General features: G+C 42.2%; 1 protein-coding gene across 1 annotated transcript; it reads right to left on the reverse strand.

The window, feature by feature from the left end:
* Positions 1 to 736: 736 nt before the first annotated feature.
* On the reverse strand, positions 737 to 9,295 carry LOC146341784 (vomeronasal type-2 receptor 26-like). The gene is made up of 4 exons (XM_084807677.1): positions 8,509 to 9,295; positions 4,048 to 4,340; positions 2,138 to 2,264; positions 737 to 1,638 (listed from the first exon to the last, which is right to left on the reverse strand). The coding sequence occupies exons 2-4, from the start codon at positions 4,114 to 4,116 to the stop codon at positions 737 to 739; spliced, it is 1,098 nt and encodes a 365-aa protein (XP_084663803.1). The 5' UTR covers positions 4,117 to 4,340; positions 8,509 to 9,295.
* Positions 9,296 to 19,924: the final 10,629 nt, after the last annotated feature.

Genomic DNA, 19,924 nt, shown 5'->3' on the forward strand with positions numbered 1-19,924 from the left:
CCCGTTCCGGGGGGGGGGCGGGGGGCGGGGGAGGCGGAGAATTTCTCCCTGAAACTTGTTCGGGGGGCCGAACACGTTGGCGCTTGGCCCCCCGAAGTTTCGGGGAGAAATTCTTTGCCATCCCTACAAAGAGCAGGGGCGCAAATGGCAGCCTCTATGACGGCTGCCATTTGCAGCTGCAGCAGCCCGGCAGCAGCTGGAAGATGATCTCGAGCCACTGCCACATCCGTCTCTGCATCTGCTGCCGCTGTCATCTTATCCGCTGCCAGGTAAGTCTGTTCTGGGGGTATTTCGGGGGTTGGCGGGAGGGGAGGCCGTTCCGCCATGGACTCCGGGGGGGCTGGATTCTAAAGAATCCAGCCTCACTGGAGTCAGTGGCAGAATTCTCCAACATCCCTAGCTGGGGCAGAGATAGGAAAAGGTATAAGCCAGCCACCCCGGACTCTTCCCCATCTGCCCCCAGAAATGCCTTCTTTCCCCATCTCCAAGCTTCATGTTTCAAGCAGTTGGCGCAGTTTTCTCTGTGCTGGCTATATGAGGGAGGGAAGTAAAGTTTCCTTGCTCTGAGCTTGGAGCCCTGTCTTTGAGCATGGAGCCAGGAAATTGAAAAACCTTATGTTCCCAGTCAGTGTATCCAGACATAGGATTACTCCCTTAATATGTTTATCTCATTTTCTTCCATAAAGTATTATCACTTTTGAATAATAAAGCAAAAAATATCTGAATTAGTAGATACTTACAAAGTTCTTTTAATTAGCTGCTCTTTTCTGTTCAACTCAGGCTTCAACATAATTATGTAACATTTTGGGGAAAAGATACAAACAAGTAATGCAGCACTAGAGGCCAAGATAGAAAAAATTTCCACAGCCACCGTGTACTTCCCCTTGGTGCTCAGATAAGAGGGAACAAAAGACAACCAAACACTACAAAACACCAACATGCTGAAAGTGATGAACTTGGCTTCATTGAAACTATCTGGCAACTTCTTGGCTAGGAAAGCTACAGTGAAGCTGACAATAGCTAGAAATCCCAAGTAGCCCAGGACACAATAAAACATGGTGACTGACCCTTCTTTGCATACCACTACAATTTCTCTAGCTAGAGAATGCATGTCAAAATCTGGGAATGGAGGAGCTGTACATAGCCATACAGCACAAAAACTGACTTGAATAAGTGAGCAACCAAGAAGGATAGAATTTGCTAGTCTTTTCCCCAACCATTTCCTCATCCTGGATCCAGGATTGGTGGCTATGAAAGCCAGAGCCACAGTCACTGTTTTTGCTAGTATGCAGGAAACTGCCACTGAGAAGATGATGCCAAAAGCAGTTTGTTGTAGGAAGCAGGTCACTCTCCGAGGCTGGCCAATAAATAGCAAGGATGAGAGGAAGCAGAGCAGGAGGGACATAAGTAGAGAGTAGGTGAGGTCCCGATTGTTGGCTTTGACAATGGCAGTATTCCAATGCTTAGTGAAGACACAAAATACCAAAACTGTGATCAGAGATAAAGACAGAGCCAAGAAACCCAAAGTAATTCCCAAAGGTTCAGTGAAAGAGAGGAAGTGTAGTGTCTTTGGAAGGCAATGATCTTGGTTCTTGTTTGGATATTGATCTTCTGGGCACTGGAAACAGTTATCCATGTCTGAAGAAAAGGACATATTCTGTGTCAGTATTTCCAGAAAGCCATAATTTCCATAGTTTACTGTGAAATATTACTCTACTCTAAATATACAAAATTGAGTAATTGGATTATTTTGCTTTTCATTCTTAAAACATTAATGTTGACAACATGATTGAAATAGTATAGTGAGAGTCCTTAAGTCAGAGGTAAGCCAAGAATTCTCAGAAAATACTTCCCTGAGAAATTCTCTGTGGATTTTTTTTTTTTTCAGGCTCCCCAAAACTGTTGAATAACTTGGTCACTCTCCAACTCAGAGAGCTGGATTGAAACTTAGAATTAGAGCAATTCCAGTGAAATCAATGGAACTTAATGCAGTCATGCAAGTGTATTTCATGTTCATGACCTGTGCCATGACTGTAATCATCACTCCTTTGTTTTGGAGAATTGAATAGGTGGTAATGCAAACTTACTGTAGGTTATAATAGAGTGTATCATTACGTGTGCACATAATGTTTCCTACCCTTCCAGCCTGAAATCTCCCCGTCTGGACATGGTTCACAATCATAGCAACAAAAAGGTTTCCCCTCCTTCTTTCTTCTGCTGTAACCCGGATGGCAGTTGTCATTACAGACTGAAAGTGGTAGCACCTATTTATGAAAGGGGAGAACATATATGGCTATTCTGACTTATCAACAAAGTAGTGCATGTGGCTAATACCAAAGTTGTTTCTTATATCATCTTAGGGTCCTACCTGAATATTAGAGAACATGGATGATTTTATATATTGGATTTGTTTTTGTTTTTATATGTTGTGTACACTGCCCTGGAATCCCCTGTGGATGAAGGGTGTTTTATAATTATAATTATAGATAAATACAATATATATCAAGAAGAGGTTAAACAAGTTTTAAAAGTGCTTATGGAATTCATTTGTAAATGTATGTGTGACTGCTGCATAGGGATGGGCAAATCTTGTCAATGTCACCTTTTCCTGCATTCAGATGGTTATCATCTCAAGTTCTTTCTCTCCCAAATATGAATAACTTTGCAAATTTTGATAGTTCCTTGTTTAAAAAAATGATCTAAAACAGAATTATCATGCATTGGCAAATGATTTTAACTCAAATCATTTTTGCCCCAAATATGGAAAATATCTTTGTGAAACCAAACTGAAATGAAATTCTCACCCATCCCAACTCAAAAGAGGCACTCCAATTGGGTGGCAATTAGAAATTCCCTATTAATGGCCAAGACAAACATATATCAAAAAGAGGCTCAAAGTGCATTGAAAGTGCTTGTGTGGCTCATTTGTTTGTGTATACATGAGTGTTTCGACTTTCGAGTTGTGAGTGCAACTCAAATGCTGCAATGCCAGAACCACTAGGCTGGTTGCTCCATCGTTCCCCTCACCACTTTCTGCTCTTCCCTCTCTTCATCAGGGGTTACAGACTGCCAGGCAGAAACTTGCCTGGGACAAGAGGAGGTTGCAGACATGGGATGCTTTTCCCCCAGCAGCAGGAGAGCAACAACAAATGCTTCTTACCCCTCTGCATGCTGCTTCTTGTTTTCGAAAAGAAAGCTTTCAGAAGCCCAGTCTCCACCCCATCAACAGCAAGAGCAGCATCAACAGCAGCATCAACAGCAACATTTAGCAGCACTGACATCAACAGAAGTAAGAACAACAACAATGAAACAGAAAGCAACTAAAATATACTTAAATCTAGAAATGCCCATCTTGTACCATTTAACTCAAACATTCCATTGCAACACAAAAAACATCTTGAATGAGGCATTTCATTCTTCAGCCTTCCTGTGTTGTTCATTACGTCTTCATGACTTAAGCACTTATTGGCCAGTCCAAATAAGTGCTTACGTCAATTAAACTATTGGCCAGTCAGGCAACACACTGGCCTTGAGTGGGTCGAGACAGCCCAAATCCCAGCAATTTTGAATGTTACTGGCTATATGCATCATTTTCAGTCTGGATTCCAACCTGGCTTGGGAAGTGAGATGGCCTGATGAATTATTTGCACAGTAGATAGGTGCAGGTGTGTGTCCCTGTTGACTCTCCTGGACTTCTCAGTGGTATTCAATAACATGGCATCTTTCTGGATTGATTTATCAGGCTGAGAGGGGAGGATACCATTTTGCAGTGGTTTCATCCAAATAGGATGTGATATATTTAAAGTGTTTTGTTTGTTTTTAACAATAAAAAAGGAACAAATGGAGATGCATGTTCCATGTAAGGAACATAAAAAGATACTCAGCAGGGATGTCAGATATGATTTACTTCACACCTTACTCATGGTAACAGACTACCCTGAGCTTCCACCTGAGTGCTAAAGAATGGAATAATCCCAGCAAGACTGAGCTGGGATTGCCAAATTTCAATATTGGAACATTTCCCATTTAGCTAAAATTGGATCTCACCTGATTGAACAAATTGTGCCATGTGATGGCATCCTTGTGAATGATGAGTTTTCTACTCTGTGGATCCATCTTCCCTACTTTCACACTTAAGAATGATTGATTTGGGAAAGTAATCCAGTTTAAAATATTATATCCAGCGGCTAATTCACCATTCTCATCAAATGAGACTGTGTCTCCAGCACTGTTGTTAAATGCAATGCTCCTCAGGAAAGGATGAAGCTGGAATGAAGAAGGGGGGGGGGGACAGATTTTACAAAATGATAACAAATGGCAACCCTGCCCCTTTCTTTAATCTTGTTGCCATGCTTGCTTGGGTTAAGTGTCTCTCAACACATCTAAAATCTTTCTCTCTACATTCAGCAAATAAGAACTTTTGGAAAACAAATGATTGAGGAGGAGGTATTTGTTGAGATGTGTATTTGTCTGGTTTGTACTCTGAATTTCTACCCCCAAAAATGACATTTCAGACAACTTAAAACCATAGATAAAGAAAACCTGAGTAAAACAAATATAATAAAACAAATATAATAAAACACAATTTAATAAAACAATAACAACAGAATAAAAACAGCACCCACACTAACAGATCTGCTTAAATGCCAAAGGTCTGCTTCAATAAAAAACATATTTGCCTGCTTGCAGAAGGACACCAGAAAGGGACTCAACCTAGCCTCTCTTGGCAGGGAGTTCCACAGCCTGGGAGCAACCAACATGGAGGCTCTCTCTATATTACTAAACTATTACCATTACTATTATCCTTACCTTTATCAAATAGAATTAGATACCTAATATCTGTCCAACATTTCTCCCAAAAATTTGTTTTTGCACAGCTTAATGATCACAACCATTTTCAAAATGTGTTAGCTTGTGTGAGCCATACTATGATCACCTGTGGAAATATAATCCAACATTGTGCCCTTTTTGAGCTCTTATGTAATATTTTATTATTATTTTTTTCTCAAAGACAATTTGAATTTTAACTTTGTATATTGTAAATAGGCTGTTTTCAATGTCATGTTTCAAGTAGAAAATTATTTGGGGTTGGGGAATGTGTAGTCCTCCAGAATTTGTTGTACTGCAATTCCCATCAGCCCTAGTCAGCACAGCCAAGAAGGGATAATGGAAAGTTGCACTCCAACAACATCTGGAGGGCACACATTCCCCAACCCTGATTTATAGAGTTCATGGCTTGAGCAAAACTAGAAGTACGGACTTCCTAGAACACAGTTCATAGTCCAGGGTCATAGTATCTAAGTATTGTGGATGCCACTGATGTGGTGTGTCACTTTCTCAAGCAACTCTAGTTAAATCCAAATCCCAAGCTTATATGACAGGAGACAAGGATGAAGTTCCTTCCCATGCCATACTTCTTAGAGGAAAAAGACACATAAAGGCAGTGCCAAAGGTGGTGAAAAGAAAGTCTGATGCTGTAAAGAACAATATTGTTTAGGAACCTGGAATGTAAGATCAATGAATCAAGGTAAGCTGGAGTGGTCAAACATGAGATGGCAAGACTGAACATCGACATCTTGGGAATCAGCGAACTAAAATGGACAAGCATGGGTAAATTTAATTCAGGTGACCATTATACCTACTATTGCGGGAAAGAATTCCTTAGAAGAAATGGAATAGCACTCATAGTCAACAAAAGGGTGGGAAAAGCAGTACTGGGGTACAATCTCAAAAACGATAGAATGATCTCAGTACGAATCCAAGGCAAACCATTCAACGTCACAGTAATTCAAGTCTATGCCCCAAACACTGAGGCCAAAGAAGCTGAGGTTGATCGGTTCTATGAAGACCTACAACACCTTCTAGAACTAACACCAAAAAAAGATGTCCTCTTCATCATAGGGGATTGGAATGCTAAAGTAGGAAGTCAAGAAATCACCAGGATAACAGGCAAGTATGGCCTTGGTGTACAAAATGAAGCAGGACAAAAGCTAATAGAGTTTTGCCAAGAGAACACGCTGATCATAGCAAACACACTTTTCCAACAGCACAAGAGGCGACTCTACACATGGACATCACCAGATGGTCAATATCGAAATCAGATTGATTATGTCCTTTGCAGCCAAAGATGGAGAAACTCTATACAGTCAGTAAAAACAAGATCTGGCTCAGATCATGAGCTGCTTCTTGCAAAATTTTGGCTTAAATTGAAGAACGTAGGGAAAAAAACACTAAACCATTCAGGTATGACCTAAATCATATCCCTTATGAATATACAGTGGAGGTGAGGAATAGATTCAAGGGATTAGACCTGATAGACAGAGTGCCTGAGGAACTATGGATGGAGGTCCATAACATTGTTCAGGAGGCAGCAACTCAATCCATCCCAAAGAAAAAGAAATGCAAGAAAGCCAAGTGGCTGTCTGATGAGGCTTTACAAGTAGCTGAGGAAAGAAGGGAAGTGAAAAACAAGGGAGAAAGGGGAAGATCTATCCAACTGAATGCAGAGTTCCAGAGAATAGCAAGGAGAGACAAGAAGACCTTCTTAAAAGAACAATGCAAAGAAATCAAGGAAAACAACTGAATGGGAAAGACTAGAGATCTTTTCAAGAAAATTGGAGATCTCAAGGGAACGTTTTGTGCAAAGATGGGCATGGTAAAGGACAAAGAAGGCAGGGACCTAACAGAAGCAGATGACATTAAGAAGAGGTGGGAAGAATAACAGAGGAACTATACAGGAAAGATCTGAATGTCCCTGATAGCCATGATAGTGCAGTCACTGAGCCGGACATCCTAGAGAGTGAAGTTAAGTGGGCCCTAGGAAGCATTACTAACAACAAAGCTAGAGGAGATGACAGTATTCCAGCTGAGCTATTTAAAATCCTAAAATATGATGGTGTTAAAGTGCTGCACTCAATATGCCAACAAATTTGGAACACTCAACAGTGGCCACAAGACTGGAAAAGGTCAGTTTACATTCCAATTCCAAACAAGGGCAACGCCAAAGAGTGTTCAAACTATCACACAATTGCACTCATTTCATATGCCAGCAAGGTGATGCTCAAAATCCTACAAGCTAGGCTTCAGCAGTATGTGAACCGAAAACTACTGGAAGTACAAGCTGGGTTTCGAAGAGGCAGAGGAACTAGAGATCAAATCACCAACATTCGCTGGATCATGGAGAAAGCAAGAGAATTCCAGAAAAACATATATTTCTGCACTGACTATGCTAAAGCCTTTGATTGTGTGGATCACAACAAACTCTGGCAAATTCTTAAAGAGATGGGAGTACCAGACCACCTTACCTGTCTCCTGAGAAACCTGAATGAGGGTCAAGAAGCAACAGTAAGAACCGGACATGGAACAACCAATTGGTTCAAAATTGGGAAAGGAGTACGACAAGGCTGCATATTGTTGCCCTGCTTATTTAATTTATATGCAGAGTACATCATGAGAAACGCTGGGTTGGATGAATCATAGGTCGGAATTAAGATTGCCAGGAGAATTATCAACAACCTCCGATATGCAGACGATACCACCCTAATGGCAGAAAGTGAAGAGGATCTAAATAGCCTCTTGTTGAGGGTGAAAGTGGAGAGTGCAAAAGCTGGTTTGAAACTCAACATTAAAAAAACGAAGATCATGTCATCTGGCCCTATCACTTCCTGGCATATAGAAGGGGAAGAAATGGAAGCAGTGACAGATTTTACTTTCTTTGGCTCCAAGATCCCCGCAGATGGTGACTGCAGCCATGAAATTAAAAGGCGCTTGCTCCTTGGGAGGAAAGCTATCACACACCTAGGCAGCATAGTAAGAAGCAGAGACATCACCTTGCCAACAAAGGTTCATATAATCAAAGCTATGGTTTTCCCAGTAGTGATGTATGGCTGTGAGAGCTGGACTATAAGGAAGGCTGAGCGCCAAAGATGCTTTCGAACTGTGGTGCTGGAGAAGACTCTTATGAGTCCCCTGGACTGCAAGGAGGTCAAATCAGTCCATCCTAAAGGAAATCAACCCTGGGTGCTCAATGGAAGGACAGATACTGAAGCTGAAGCTCAAATATTCTGGCCACCTAATGCAAAGAGAAAACTCCCTGGAAAAGACCCTGATGCTGGGAAAGATTCAAAGCAAAAGGAGAAGGGGACAGCAGAGGATGAGATGGCTAGATAGCATCACCGATGCAATGAATATGAACTTGGGCACACTCCGGGAGAGAGCGCAGGACAGAAAGGCCTGGTGTGCTATGGTCCATGGGGTCATGAAGAGTCAGACACAGCTTAACAACTGAACAACAACAACAACAAAGTTGTTGGTGTTCTAGGTACTCCTCACCTAGAACACCATTATGTCTGCCGCTGACCCTTACTACCTTTCACATCATCCATTATCCATTGGACTGGAATTGATAAGAACTGTCTTGGAAGTGAAACATTACCTGCCAAGGTTGCAGATTTAGAGGAGCCAGTATACATCTGTTCACCATTGCTCTGGTTTTTAGCCTGGATGCACACATCTTATGCAAAGCATGTGCTACCGCATGGACTGCATTGTAAATGCTGTAGCTTTGGCTGGTCATGCTCATTTCAAATAGTACCCCAGGGAGGCTATCCAGTTTCTCTTGCCCAGTGCATTTGTAGCTTGTATCCTTCTCCTCATTAGAAACAGAAAATAAACAGTTGAATGCCTGTTCCCAAAAACCTCTGATAAAAGTGTCATTGTTTTGTGGGTTAGGATGTAGGAGTTGTAGGAATTCTGTAAATCCCAGCACTTCATTTGAGTAAATTCCAAAAGACAAGGTGCCATGGAAGACTTGTATATCCAATTCCCTGTGAAATGTCTCTGATGAGAAGTCCCAGTGGGCGGTCATAACCCACACCTTACCTATAGATGTCTTTGTAATGCCTTCCAACATTTCATAAATACATATCAACCATTTCAAACATGTTATCGTTGTAGAGTCTGCATTTACAACAAATATATTAACTTTGGAGTTGATAAGTGAAATGGTCTTGGGGGATATGTGTTTTGTTAATTCCAACAAGTCTAAAGCGTAAGACATGTCTGGTATTTTTGTAGTAATGGCTGTGCAGATGTTACATTTGTAGAGCATTGGAGCCAAGGTCTGCACAAACTTTTCTCCGTCATCATCATCCGTTGCAATGATCCCAACCCACACCCATTGGAAATGCAAAAGAAGCTGGACAATCCCTGAATACTGAAATGCATCATTGGGAATCATCCGGTAGAATGAAGGGAGCTGTGTTCTAATGCTTATCACTGGAGCAAATACACAGTAGGCAATCTAAGTAGAAAAAGACATGGATTTTCAAAAGGAGAAATAGAGATTGTATTCACTTCTAATAATTTATTTCAAATACCTTCAGCCATGAAGCCCAATGATAAATCCTAAATCAAAAGAATAGTTTAGTATTCCACTTGGGAGGAGATTGAACAAATTTAGTAACACACAAGTCTATATGTGCATCTGCCCCAACCCCCTGGTCTGTGGTTTCATTGTTTCTTTGGAGTAAAGGTTTAGTATAAATAAACCGTCCTGATCAGTGATTCATATGATGCAAACCGCTAGGCCATACCCCTTCTTCTTCTAAGACAGAGGTGGGAACCTCAGGCCCAGGGGCCAAATCTGGCCATTCTGTGGTCCCAATCCAGTGCTCCAGTGTTCCCCAGGTAGCCAGACTCCCCTGCCCTGGCACCATCCCCTTTCCCCTGATACCTATTATTTGCTGGTTTCCTGGCTTTTGTGCAGTTTTTTTCTCCATTCTAAAAGGTTGAAATCTCACTCCTAAAGCTTAGTTACTGGCAAAAAGAACATTAAGCTAAAGTAAGCTGTTTTGTTTTTGTTTTGCATTTTGGCCTAACCCCTTTTGCCTTCAGCCCACCCCATTTGCCTTCAGACCAACCCACAACTGGAATGCAGCCCCCAAGTGCTTCTCTGAAGTTGAATTTGGCCCTCAGGATGAAAGAGGTTCCCCAACCCTGTTCTAAGAGCTCAGAAACTTCAAAAAATTGCAACATCTCTGATATGATGTCCATTTTCAGATTCTGCAGTCCCACAAAGTCCCATTCTATCCTGACAAACACACACACATTCTGAAGAAATGGTCACAACCGTTTTCATCAGCACGCACATTTCATTGAATAACCAGGAAGGTATGTCATTTTGATGTGAGAAACACAACTTTCTTGCATGGTCACGCATGCTTAAAAAAAATTAAAAAGAAGGATGACTGAGGAAGAACTGAGAATATAATATAAAGAAAAACATATTGAAATCGAAAAGCTATGTGAACCATACATTCATTCTACCTGTGGAATTTTGTAGATGCCTATGATAGTAGCTATGTGGAGGGAGACTGAAGAGTCTAATCCTCCAATGAGAGCTATCAATTTATTTTTCTTGTCACAATTGTAACTTGGAACAATCCTTTTCCAATTGGAAAGAAGTTTTAGGGTGTTTCGATATGTCATCCTTGCACTGAAGTAACTGTCATAGATGTGGAATCCCAGAGTGACATTTGGTAACATCTTGGGGTTCTCATTGATCTCCTTCACTGCAAATGCCAAGGAGAGGACATGCTGGTAGTTCTTCAGCTTTGCACTAAAGATAGAGTTGTGTTATGGAGGAGACAATTATTCTACCCTTCATGAACCATTCATTTGGAAGCATGCTACTGTATGCATCCTGACAGCTAACCTTATTTTCTTTAGGATATTTATTTATTTACTTGATTTGTACTCCTCCTTTCTACCAAGAAAAATGTCACTTGGCAGGTTAAAATCATAAATAAAATGTAATTAAATCCATAATAAAATAAAGTATTGAAACACAATAAAAACATAACAATAGCAGAACAAAAACAGCACCCGACTTGACAGACCTGTTTACAAGCAAAAGGGCAAAAAAGGATTTTTGATTTGCCGTTTTAGCCTATGTAAATATTTACATAGGCTTTTACGGTGAATCAAAAAGGAACGCAAATAGCGCCCACTACACTATTTGAGTTCCCCTTTATTTTTGCCATAATAGTCTATGTAAATATTTACGTAGACTAAAATGGTGAAAAATAAGGAATGCAAATGGCGGCCGCTGTAGCTGCCGCCACTTGCGTATGCATTTTTTTTTTTTTATGTAGCCTATCACGGTTCAATACAGGGATGTAAACGGTGGCAGCTATGGCAGCCACCATTTGCGTCCCTGCTGCCCAGCGGCCGGATGTCTGGCTGCGGGCGGAGACGGCCGGCAGCTCCGCAGAATCCCCGGGGAGTGGAGACGGCCGGCCGGGACTCTGGGGGGAGGGAAGGAGAGCCTCCCCCCCATCGAGGATTCTGGGGGAAGGGACAGAGTGCCTCTCCCCCCACTGTGAAGCAGATCTACAAAATGGTAAGTGACTTTCATACATCCCTAGCCTTGGAGTGGCCACCAAGATGGTCCTTTCTTGCGTTGCCAACAAACATCCCTCTGAAGACAGCAGTATCAAAAGAAGGGCCTATCCTAAAGTTCTTAAGAGCTGGACAGGCTCATATGGTGGAACGTGGTCTTTCAGGTAGCCTGGCCCCAAGCCACATAGGGCCTTATAGGTCATAAACATGAATTGTGCCCAGAAACAGACTGATAGCCAAGGGAGTCACATGCTTCCTGTAACGGGCCCCAGTCAACAGTGTGGCCTCAGCATTTTGGACCAGCTGACATTTCTGAACACTGTTCAAAGGAAGACCCACATAGAGCATGTTACAGTAGTCCTAATGGGAAGTAACTAAGGCATGAGTGACTACTTCCAGTTCAGACATCTCTAGGAATCGGTGGAGTTGGCAGACTAGCCTCATCTGTGCAAACACACTCCTGGCCACCACTGAAACCAGGACATCCTGGTTCTGGACAAGTCCAGAAGTAAATCCAAACTTTGAGTGTAAACCCTTCTAGGACAGGTTGAGTCCTATTTGTTAGTGTGCACTACTACCCTTACCCACTCAGACAGTTCCTGCTCCCCTGGCTGCTTTTATAAGCCTGGAAGGGTCCGGCACACAAGTGGTAGGCCATATCTCTCCAAGGATCCTGTCCACATCCTTGGACTATACAGTTTGAAATTACCTATTGTAACTGGACAAGTAGGGGCCATATCTTCAAATGTATAAAACAGGGGTCCACTTCTGTCTTCTCCCTTCTTTCAGCTGACACCCACATGATAATAAACATGTGGTTAGCTTTTTAAATGAATTCATACATATGGTCCAGCTGAAGTGAAGCACATGCAAGCCCAATTGATTGTTTGAAGGCGGAATAAAGGATAGGATTACTTCCTACTCCCCACTGAAACTTTTGGTATCAAAAGTATGTAATTTGGGGAAGGAAATTCCACAGGATAACTGGCTCTGCAGATAGGAGAACAACATGAAGTTTGTATATCTATGGACCTAACATAAAATGTATTAAAGATGGATTATCTGTGGCATTTCATGGATAATTTCACATATGAACACACACACGTGTGCACGCGTGCGCGCACGCACGCACGCACACACAACACTGCTCTTACCTGTGATCATTAGATGACATATACAATATAAGGCCATCATAGTAATGGAATGGATCTTCGTAAACATCACTGATATGTTAGGGTGAAATGGACTGATTATAAGTAATATATAATTACTAGTCAATAACCTGTTTGTGATTTTAAATTACCTATATAACACAAACAATATAAATGTGAGGCTGGCCTTTAGCACTGAGAGAAAAAGTAAAGGGAGTTAAAGACTAGCAGCTGAGAACAAAGGATGTGAGAGCGATGCTGTGATGTTATGTGCAACCACTAAACAGAAGGTCAGAACTCCATGAGAAGATGCAGAGTGTGCAGCTGCAGATGAAACAGGAAAGAAATGGTGAAATACATGATTGACAAATATAGAATGGACAAAATTAGGAAGAACACAAAATGCAGGCTTTATGAAGGACATTGGATTGGATCCAGGGTTAGGCTTTCTTCACACAGAGCTTTTATCCTACAATTGAGATTGCTCTGACACGGACGTTTGCATGCTCTTTTCATGATGCCGTGAATCTCCAGGGCTTCTCCTTCACTAAATGCCCTTTGTTCTGTTTTTAAATAGATCGCAGAGAATGAGCTATCAAATTACCTGATTGTGTTCTGCTTGAGTTCCCTCTTGAGTGAAAGTGGCAAGAAGATGAGCGAGATCAGTGAAAGATAATGGAAGACTCAGATACGGGGAGAAGGAGGGGGGAAGGGGAGGGGGAAAAGAAAGTGGGTGAAAAAGGGATCCTGCATTTAAAATGTAAGCAGAAAGCCCCATTTTAAATGCAGTACTTTAGGCTGGTGTAGAGATGCCCTTAGTTGTATTTAGAGCACACCTACTGAAATTAATGGGACTTAAGGTAGTAATCTCTAACATAAGTTCAGTTGACTGGAATGGGTTCGCCAGGAGTATGACTAAGTCTGGATCCCTCATAATGCAGAAGGAAATAGATATACACATTTTAACATGCTTACTGCACATTCCTTGCTTGCACAGTCTTCTTTTCTCAGGTATGACACAGTTTAGTGAATTTTATGGAAGCAATTTTTAAAAAATCCTTACGTAAGCTCACAAAAAGGCTTGGTTTGAGGGTCTTCACTGAAGTATATTCCATCAAATAAACAGCTATACTGAGTTGTAATTGCTCCAGCTATTATGTCCCCTGTCTGATAATACTCATTTGGGATCTGGAAGGGATCAGTCATGGTACAAATCATACTCCGTCCCTTGCACTCAGCTGAAGGCTGTTGCAGCCACAGTATGAGCAAAAGGACCAGACTTATCCTGTTCATCTCAGGAAATCTTGATACAAAAATCCACATATCTATCACTCATTATCAGCCTGGTTATACCTTCCCTCCGTCAGTAGCTTCAGATTCTTTCAGTAAAGGGAAAGTGCCAAAGAACAAACTTGGGTAGCCTTGCAGGCTCGCAATCTTTTAGCCTAGTGTAGAATAGCACAGGAATATTTAAACGGGATAGAAGCCTTCAGACTGTGTTAAGCTGTGTGAGTGACCTCAAGAAAGCCCCATGGGGTTTGATACAATGAAATGATGAAGAGCACTTTGAGGTAATTGCAGGGCTCAAAGCCCTCTCCCAAGAGGATTGCACAGCGCAGGGCACTCTGTGCAACAGAAGAGCAAAATAAATCATGTTTGTCTGATCTCACCATAACATGGTGGGGTGCATATGGCATAGAGTCTCAAGAGGAGCATGACAGCAAAATAGTACAGAAGTGTCAGAAACTTCAGCTGGTGCAGAATGAGGCTGCCCAAGTTCTGCTGGGGGCAAGGGAATCCAATCATATAACACCTTCACTGAACCAGCTCCACTGGTTACCGATGTGTTTCCAAGCCCAATTTCAAGTGGTGGTTTTGACCTTTAAAGCCTTAAATGGTTTTGGAGGAAATTACTTGAAGGACTGACTTTATTTATTTATTTATTACATTTATATCCCGCCTTTTTTCCTCCAAGGAACTCAAGGTGGCATACATAATCCTCCTCCTCCTCCTCCATTTTATCCTCACAACAGCAACCCTGTGAGGTTGGTTGGGCTGAGAGTCTGTGACTGGCCCAAAGTCACCCAGTGAGCTTCCATGGCCGAGTGGGGACTAGAACCCGGATCTCCCGACTCCCAGTCCAGCACTCTAGCCACTACACCATGCTGGCTCTCACCCATATTAGGCTGCCCATGCTTCAAGATCAGCAAGAGAGACCCTTCTCGTTTGCCCACCTGTGAGAGCAGTTAGGTGGGTGACCACATATGACAGAGCCTTCTCTACAGTGGCCCCATACCTCTGGAATAAGCTGCCATTGGAGGTCTGCCATGTGCCAGCATTGAAAGCTTTTCAGAAGGCCTTGAAAACATTTTATTTTACCCTTGACTGTCTCCTGATACGATTGCAATTGCTGCTGTTTTCATTGCATTTTTGTTGGTGGTTTTTATAGCTGTTCTGGTATGGAAAACTCACTGTAAGTTGTAATGGAGTGTATCATTCTGTCTCCTACTTTTCCAGTCTAAAATCTACCAATCTGGACATGGACTACTATCATAGCAACAAAATGGTTCCCCTTCCCTCTTTTTTCTGCTGTAGCCTGGATGGCAGTGGTCATTACACTGTGTGATGGGCAGCACCTATAAACAAACAAACAAACAAACAAACAAATGAGAATTTATGGCTCTTCTCCCTAGGAAACAAAGGACACTATATCCGAAGTGCCAGCGATACGGCCGCCATTGCCGTATCGCTGGTGGGCTGGATTGACTGCTGCCGTAAATGGGTTTAAATGTTAACAATTGCATTAACAATTTAAATGTTGTTAAATGAGATGCTTCTCGGGAAAAGGTCAAGCTAGATGGAAAGTCGCATACATCAGTTTTACAAAATGATAGAAATTCTATCATCCTTAGATGATAAATCCTTTATCCATCCTTTAATACTTATAAAGATCAGCCTTTTCAACTGATATGAAAGTACACTAAATAAAATAATATAATTTAAAAACATATTTTCTCTCTTATGGATGCAGTCCTGAGGGTTTGGCGTGGGATATACAGAGAGCTCCGAGATGGGAGCCCTCTGCCTATCCTATGCCCTGCCATCAGGAGCCAGGCAGGTGAGAGAACAATTCCTCTTGGCTTGTCTATCTGACTTACCTCTTGGTGGGTGGGATGGTCAATAGAGTGGCTTTAGCATCATGCACATCCTAGCGCCTCCTCCTCCTTTCCCTCCCCACCCCCACCCCCCACTCTCTCTCCTTTTCTCCCTTTCCAAATTCTCTTATCAGGCCACAGTTGTGACCTCATAAAAGAAGCCTTCCATGATAGCTGGGAGGTGGGGAAGAGAAGAACCACAATCAGATCTCCTCCTCTGTGGTTGTAGCTCTTTCTACAGCTATGGAGGAAGAGATCTGCACTCTCCTTCCATTCCCCGGGTGCCATCCGCTGCGCCGGAAGCCATAGAATTGCTGTGTAAGGCTAAGCATTATATGTTTCATCTGAAACCTTTTGGTCATGCAATGCAAACAGTATTTGTGAAATAAGACAAAGATCATTGGTAGAAATGTGATGAGAACCACAAAAAGAACATAACATAATAGGTTTTCAATGGACTGAATTCAGATTTATTCATGATTAGAGCAGAACCATTGAAAGCAGTTCCTTCCAACCCATTGTTTCAGTGGTTCTCCTCTAAGAATGATTAAGTCTGGATCCAAACCAAAAACTAAATGGAATAATAAGCTTGCAAGATATTCAGTCTGCAAACCAAAAAATACTAGTAATAAATTATTTAAAAATAATCATGAGCCTCTGTATGATGAACAGCAAAAAGCATAGACTAAAAGCAAACTTTATCCATGACAGAAAAGGTGGTTTATTTTCTGTAATGTAAAAGTAGAATCATATAGTTGGAAGATCTAGTTGAACCGCCTGCTTTGTGCAGGATCTGACAGATCACTGTCTAACCTCTACTTAAATACTTCCTGTGAAGGATCACCAACCACCTCTTGAAGCTATCTATTCCACTGTCAGTCACTTCTTATTGTCAAGAAGCTTCTCCTAATATTTAGCTGAAATTGGCTTCCCTGTAATCTCCACCTCTGGGTTCTAGTCCTGCTCTCCAGAGCAACAGCGGGCAGCTGTTCCCCATCTTCTGCACAACAGCCTTTCAGATATTTGAAGACAAATATCGTGTCTCCCCTAAATCTTCCCTTCTTTAGCCCTGTCAATTGTTCCTCACAGGACTTTGTTTCCAGACCCCAATGACCCTGTTGGCTCTTTTCTGAACTCACTTCATAGTAATTAAAGGATCCCTATATGGCACTATAAATTGCAGGCATGGGCCCCCCAATCTAGATTGGGACTGCTGTATGCGGGAAAGGGAAAAAGGCACCCTATCCCTCTGTGCTTACTCTAGAGTAAAATGAAAAAGAAAACAAAAAACATGTTGGACATGCTTGTTATGTCTTTAAAGTAATGTGTGCTTTGGGTCTTAGAAGTCAATAGAAAACAACATATAAAAGGTTCATGGGAAGAGGAAGTATGGCAAACACCAGAACTTGTGGACTTCTATGGTGTCATCATAAGAAGGCAGGGAACAGATATGTGTTTTAAGAGGAATGTTCTGTGCCAGTTTAGGTCTGTGGGTGTATGCCCTGTCAAACATGTCATTTTGCATTAGATTACCCATTACAGGGTACCTGAGGTTAGCTGCCAGGGTAGCAGATTTGGAGCAGCCTGTCTACCTCTGTTCACTTTTGCTCTGTTTTTGGACTTGGATGAATACATCTCCAGTGTGTTGCAGTGGCCAGACTGTTGAACTAGGAGTCGGGACATCCGGGTTCTAGTACCCAGTTGGCCATGGAAGCTCACTGGGTGACTTTGGGCTAGTCACAGACTTTCAGCCCAGCCTACCTCACAGGGTTGTTGTTGTGAGGATAAAATGGAGAGGAAGAGGATTATGTATGCTACCTTGGGTTCCTTGAGGAAAAAGGCAGGATATAAATGTAATGAATAAATAAATAAATCTCACAGAAAGCATGTGCTATGGCATGGACTGCTTTGTAGATGCTGTAGCTTTGGCCAGCCATGCTCATTTAAAAAAGAATCCCAGGAAGGATCTCCAGTTTCTCTTCTCTAGTGCAAGTATCAAAGCCTTCCTACTCCTCATTTGAATCAGAAAATAAACAGTTGAATGCCTGTTTCTAGAAAACCCGGATAAAATAATCTTTGGGTGAGTTAGGGTGTAGGAGCTGTAGGAATTTTGGAATCCCTAGAACTTCATTTGGGTGAATTGCAAAAGACAAGGCACCATGGAAAACATGTATATCAAAATCCCTGTGAAATGTCTGTGTAGCAAAATCCCATTGGGCTGTCATAGTCCACACTTTACCTGCTGGCAATTCTGTCAGTGCCTTCTGATGTTGCATAGATACATATATCAACCATTTCAACCATGTTATGGTATGAGGGTCTGCATTCAAAACAAAGACTTTGACCTCAGAGTTGATTAGTGAAATGGATTTGGACTCCGTACCTCTCAAACTTTCCTGAACATTTAAAGCTTGATTTTTTTTTTCAATAACAGCTGTACAGATGTCACACTGGAAGAGCATTGGGATCAGGATCTGCACAAACCTTTCTCCTTTATCATCATCTGGTGCAATGATCCCAACCCATGTCCACTGGAAATACAGGAGAAGCTTGTAGGGATGTACGAAAGTCACTTACCTTCTTACGAAATTGATTCGCGGTGGGGGGGAGGCGTTCCGTCCCTCTCCCCAAAATTCTGGCTGGGGGGAGGTTCCTCGTCCCTTCCCCCTGAAATTCTGGCTGGGGGGAAGCGCCTCATCCCTCCCCCCCAAATTCTGGCCAGGGGGGAGGCACTCTGTCCCTCCCCCCCCGAATCCTGGCCAGCCGGGTCCGCAAATGGTGGCGGCCGTAGCTGCCGCCGTTTGCTTCCCTTTGGTCAGCTGTGATGGGCTACGTAAATGTTTACATAGCCTATCATGGCTGATTTAAAAGAAAAAAAAACTGTGCATATGCAAATGGCAGCACCCATGGGCGCTGCCATTTGTGTTCCTTATTTTGACACGTCTTAGTCTATGTAAACATTTACGTAGACTACGGCAAAAATAAGGGGAACGCAAATAGCGTAGCGTCTACGCTATTTTAGTTCCCCTTATTTTCACTGTCTTAGTCTACATAAATGTTTACGTAGACTAAGATGTGTCAAAATAAGGAACACCAATGGCGGTGCCCATGGGCGCCGCCATTTGCATACGCACAGGTTTTTTTTCTTTTAAATCAGCCGTGATAGGCTACGTAAACATTTATGTAGCCTATCACGGTATTTTTTTAAAATCTAGCCGTAATAGGCTATGTAAATCTTTATGTAGCCTATCAGTTGTTGTTTTTTTTACTGGAAATGGCAGCGGCGGCAGCCGGTCGGAAGACCAGCTGCCACCACTGCTGCCGCCAAACCGCTGCCGAATCGCTGCTGGAGCAGCCGCCGCCAGGAAGATTCACCCAAAGTAAGTCCCGTCTTGGGGGGGGGGCAGACCATTTCACCACCGATTTCGGCGGGCCGAATGCACTGGCATTCGGCCTCCCCGAGATTCGTGGCAAAATTCTCTGACATCCCTAGAAGCTTGACAACCCCACAGTGTACTGAGACACTTCACTGGGGATCATCCAGTAGAAAGAAGGGAGCTGGGTTTTAACATTCATTAGTGGAGCAAATGCACAGTAGGCAATCTACATCAAGAGAAATGAATTTCATGATGGATAGCAGAGATTGTACTGACTTGTAACGGTTTGGTAAATTCTACAGTACAATCATTCTTATGTTTGTCATTCTGTGTGTTTGTCATTCTGTGTGTTTTTTGACCTGTAAGGTATGGTCAGACTTCATGAAACATTCTTTTTTCTGTCAGAATTACACCCTTAGCATCATTTAACAGGGTGAAATGTTCAATGTACAGATGGGCCTTAACATAACTGCCACTGCTGTGACAGGTAAAATCTCCTCAGAAATTCATACTGTATAACTCCAAGGTAGAGTGCTATATGACAGCTGAAGCTTCTGAACACTAAGACCAGCCCCATGCAGAACACCTCAATTGATTCTAATCTTTTGGTTCAATGTAGAGGTGAAAAGGGAGATCAATAAGAAATGCCAGTTCTATCCCAAATATGTGAGATCCCTCAAAAGGGCTTAACGTGTTGCTATCAGTTCTCTCATCGAGTCGTACTGAGATGGCATGTTCCACAGGATCCACTAATAGTACAATTGTATATATGTTTGCTTAGGAGGATGGATGGATGAGAATTTAATTTTAGTCCCTTTCTGATTAGAATTTACAAAAATGC

The sequence above is a fragment of the Heloderma suspectum genome, chromosome 6, assembly GCF_057233095.1.
Source record: "Heloderma suspectum isolate Gila_16-S chromosome 6, 16-S_ref, whole genome shotgun sequence".
Lineage (NCBI taxonomy): Eukaryota > Metazoa > Chordata > Lepidosauria > Squamata > Helodermatidae > Heloderma > Heloderma suspectum.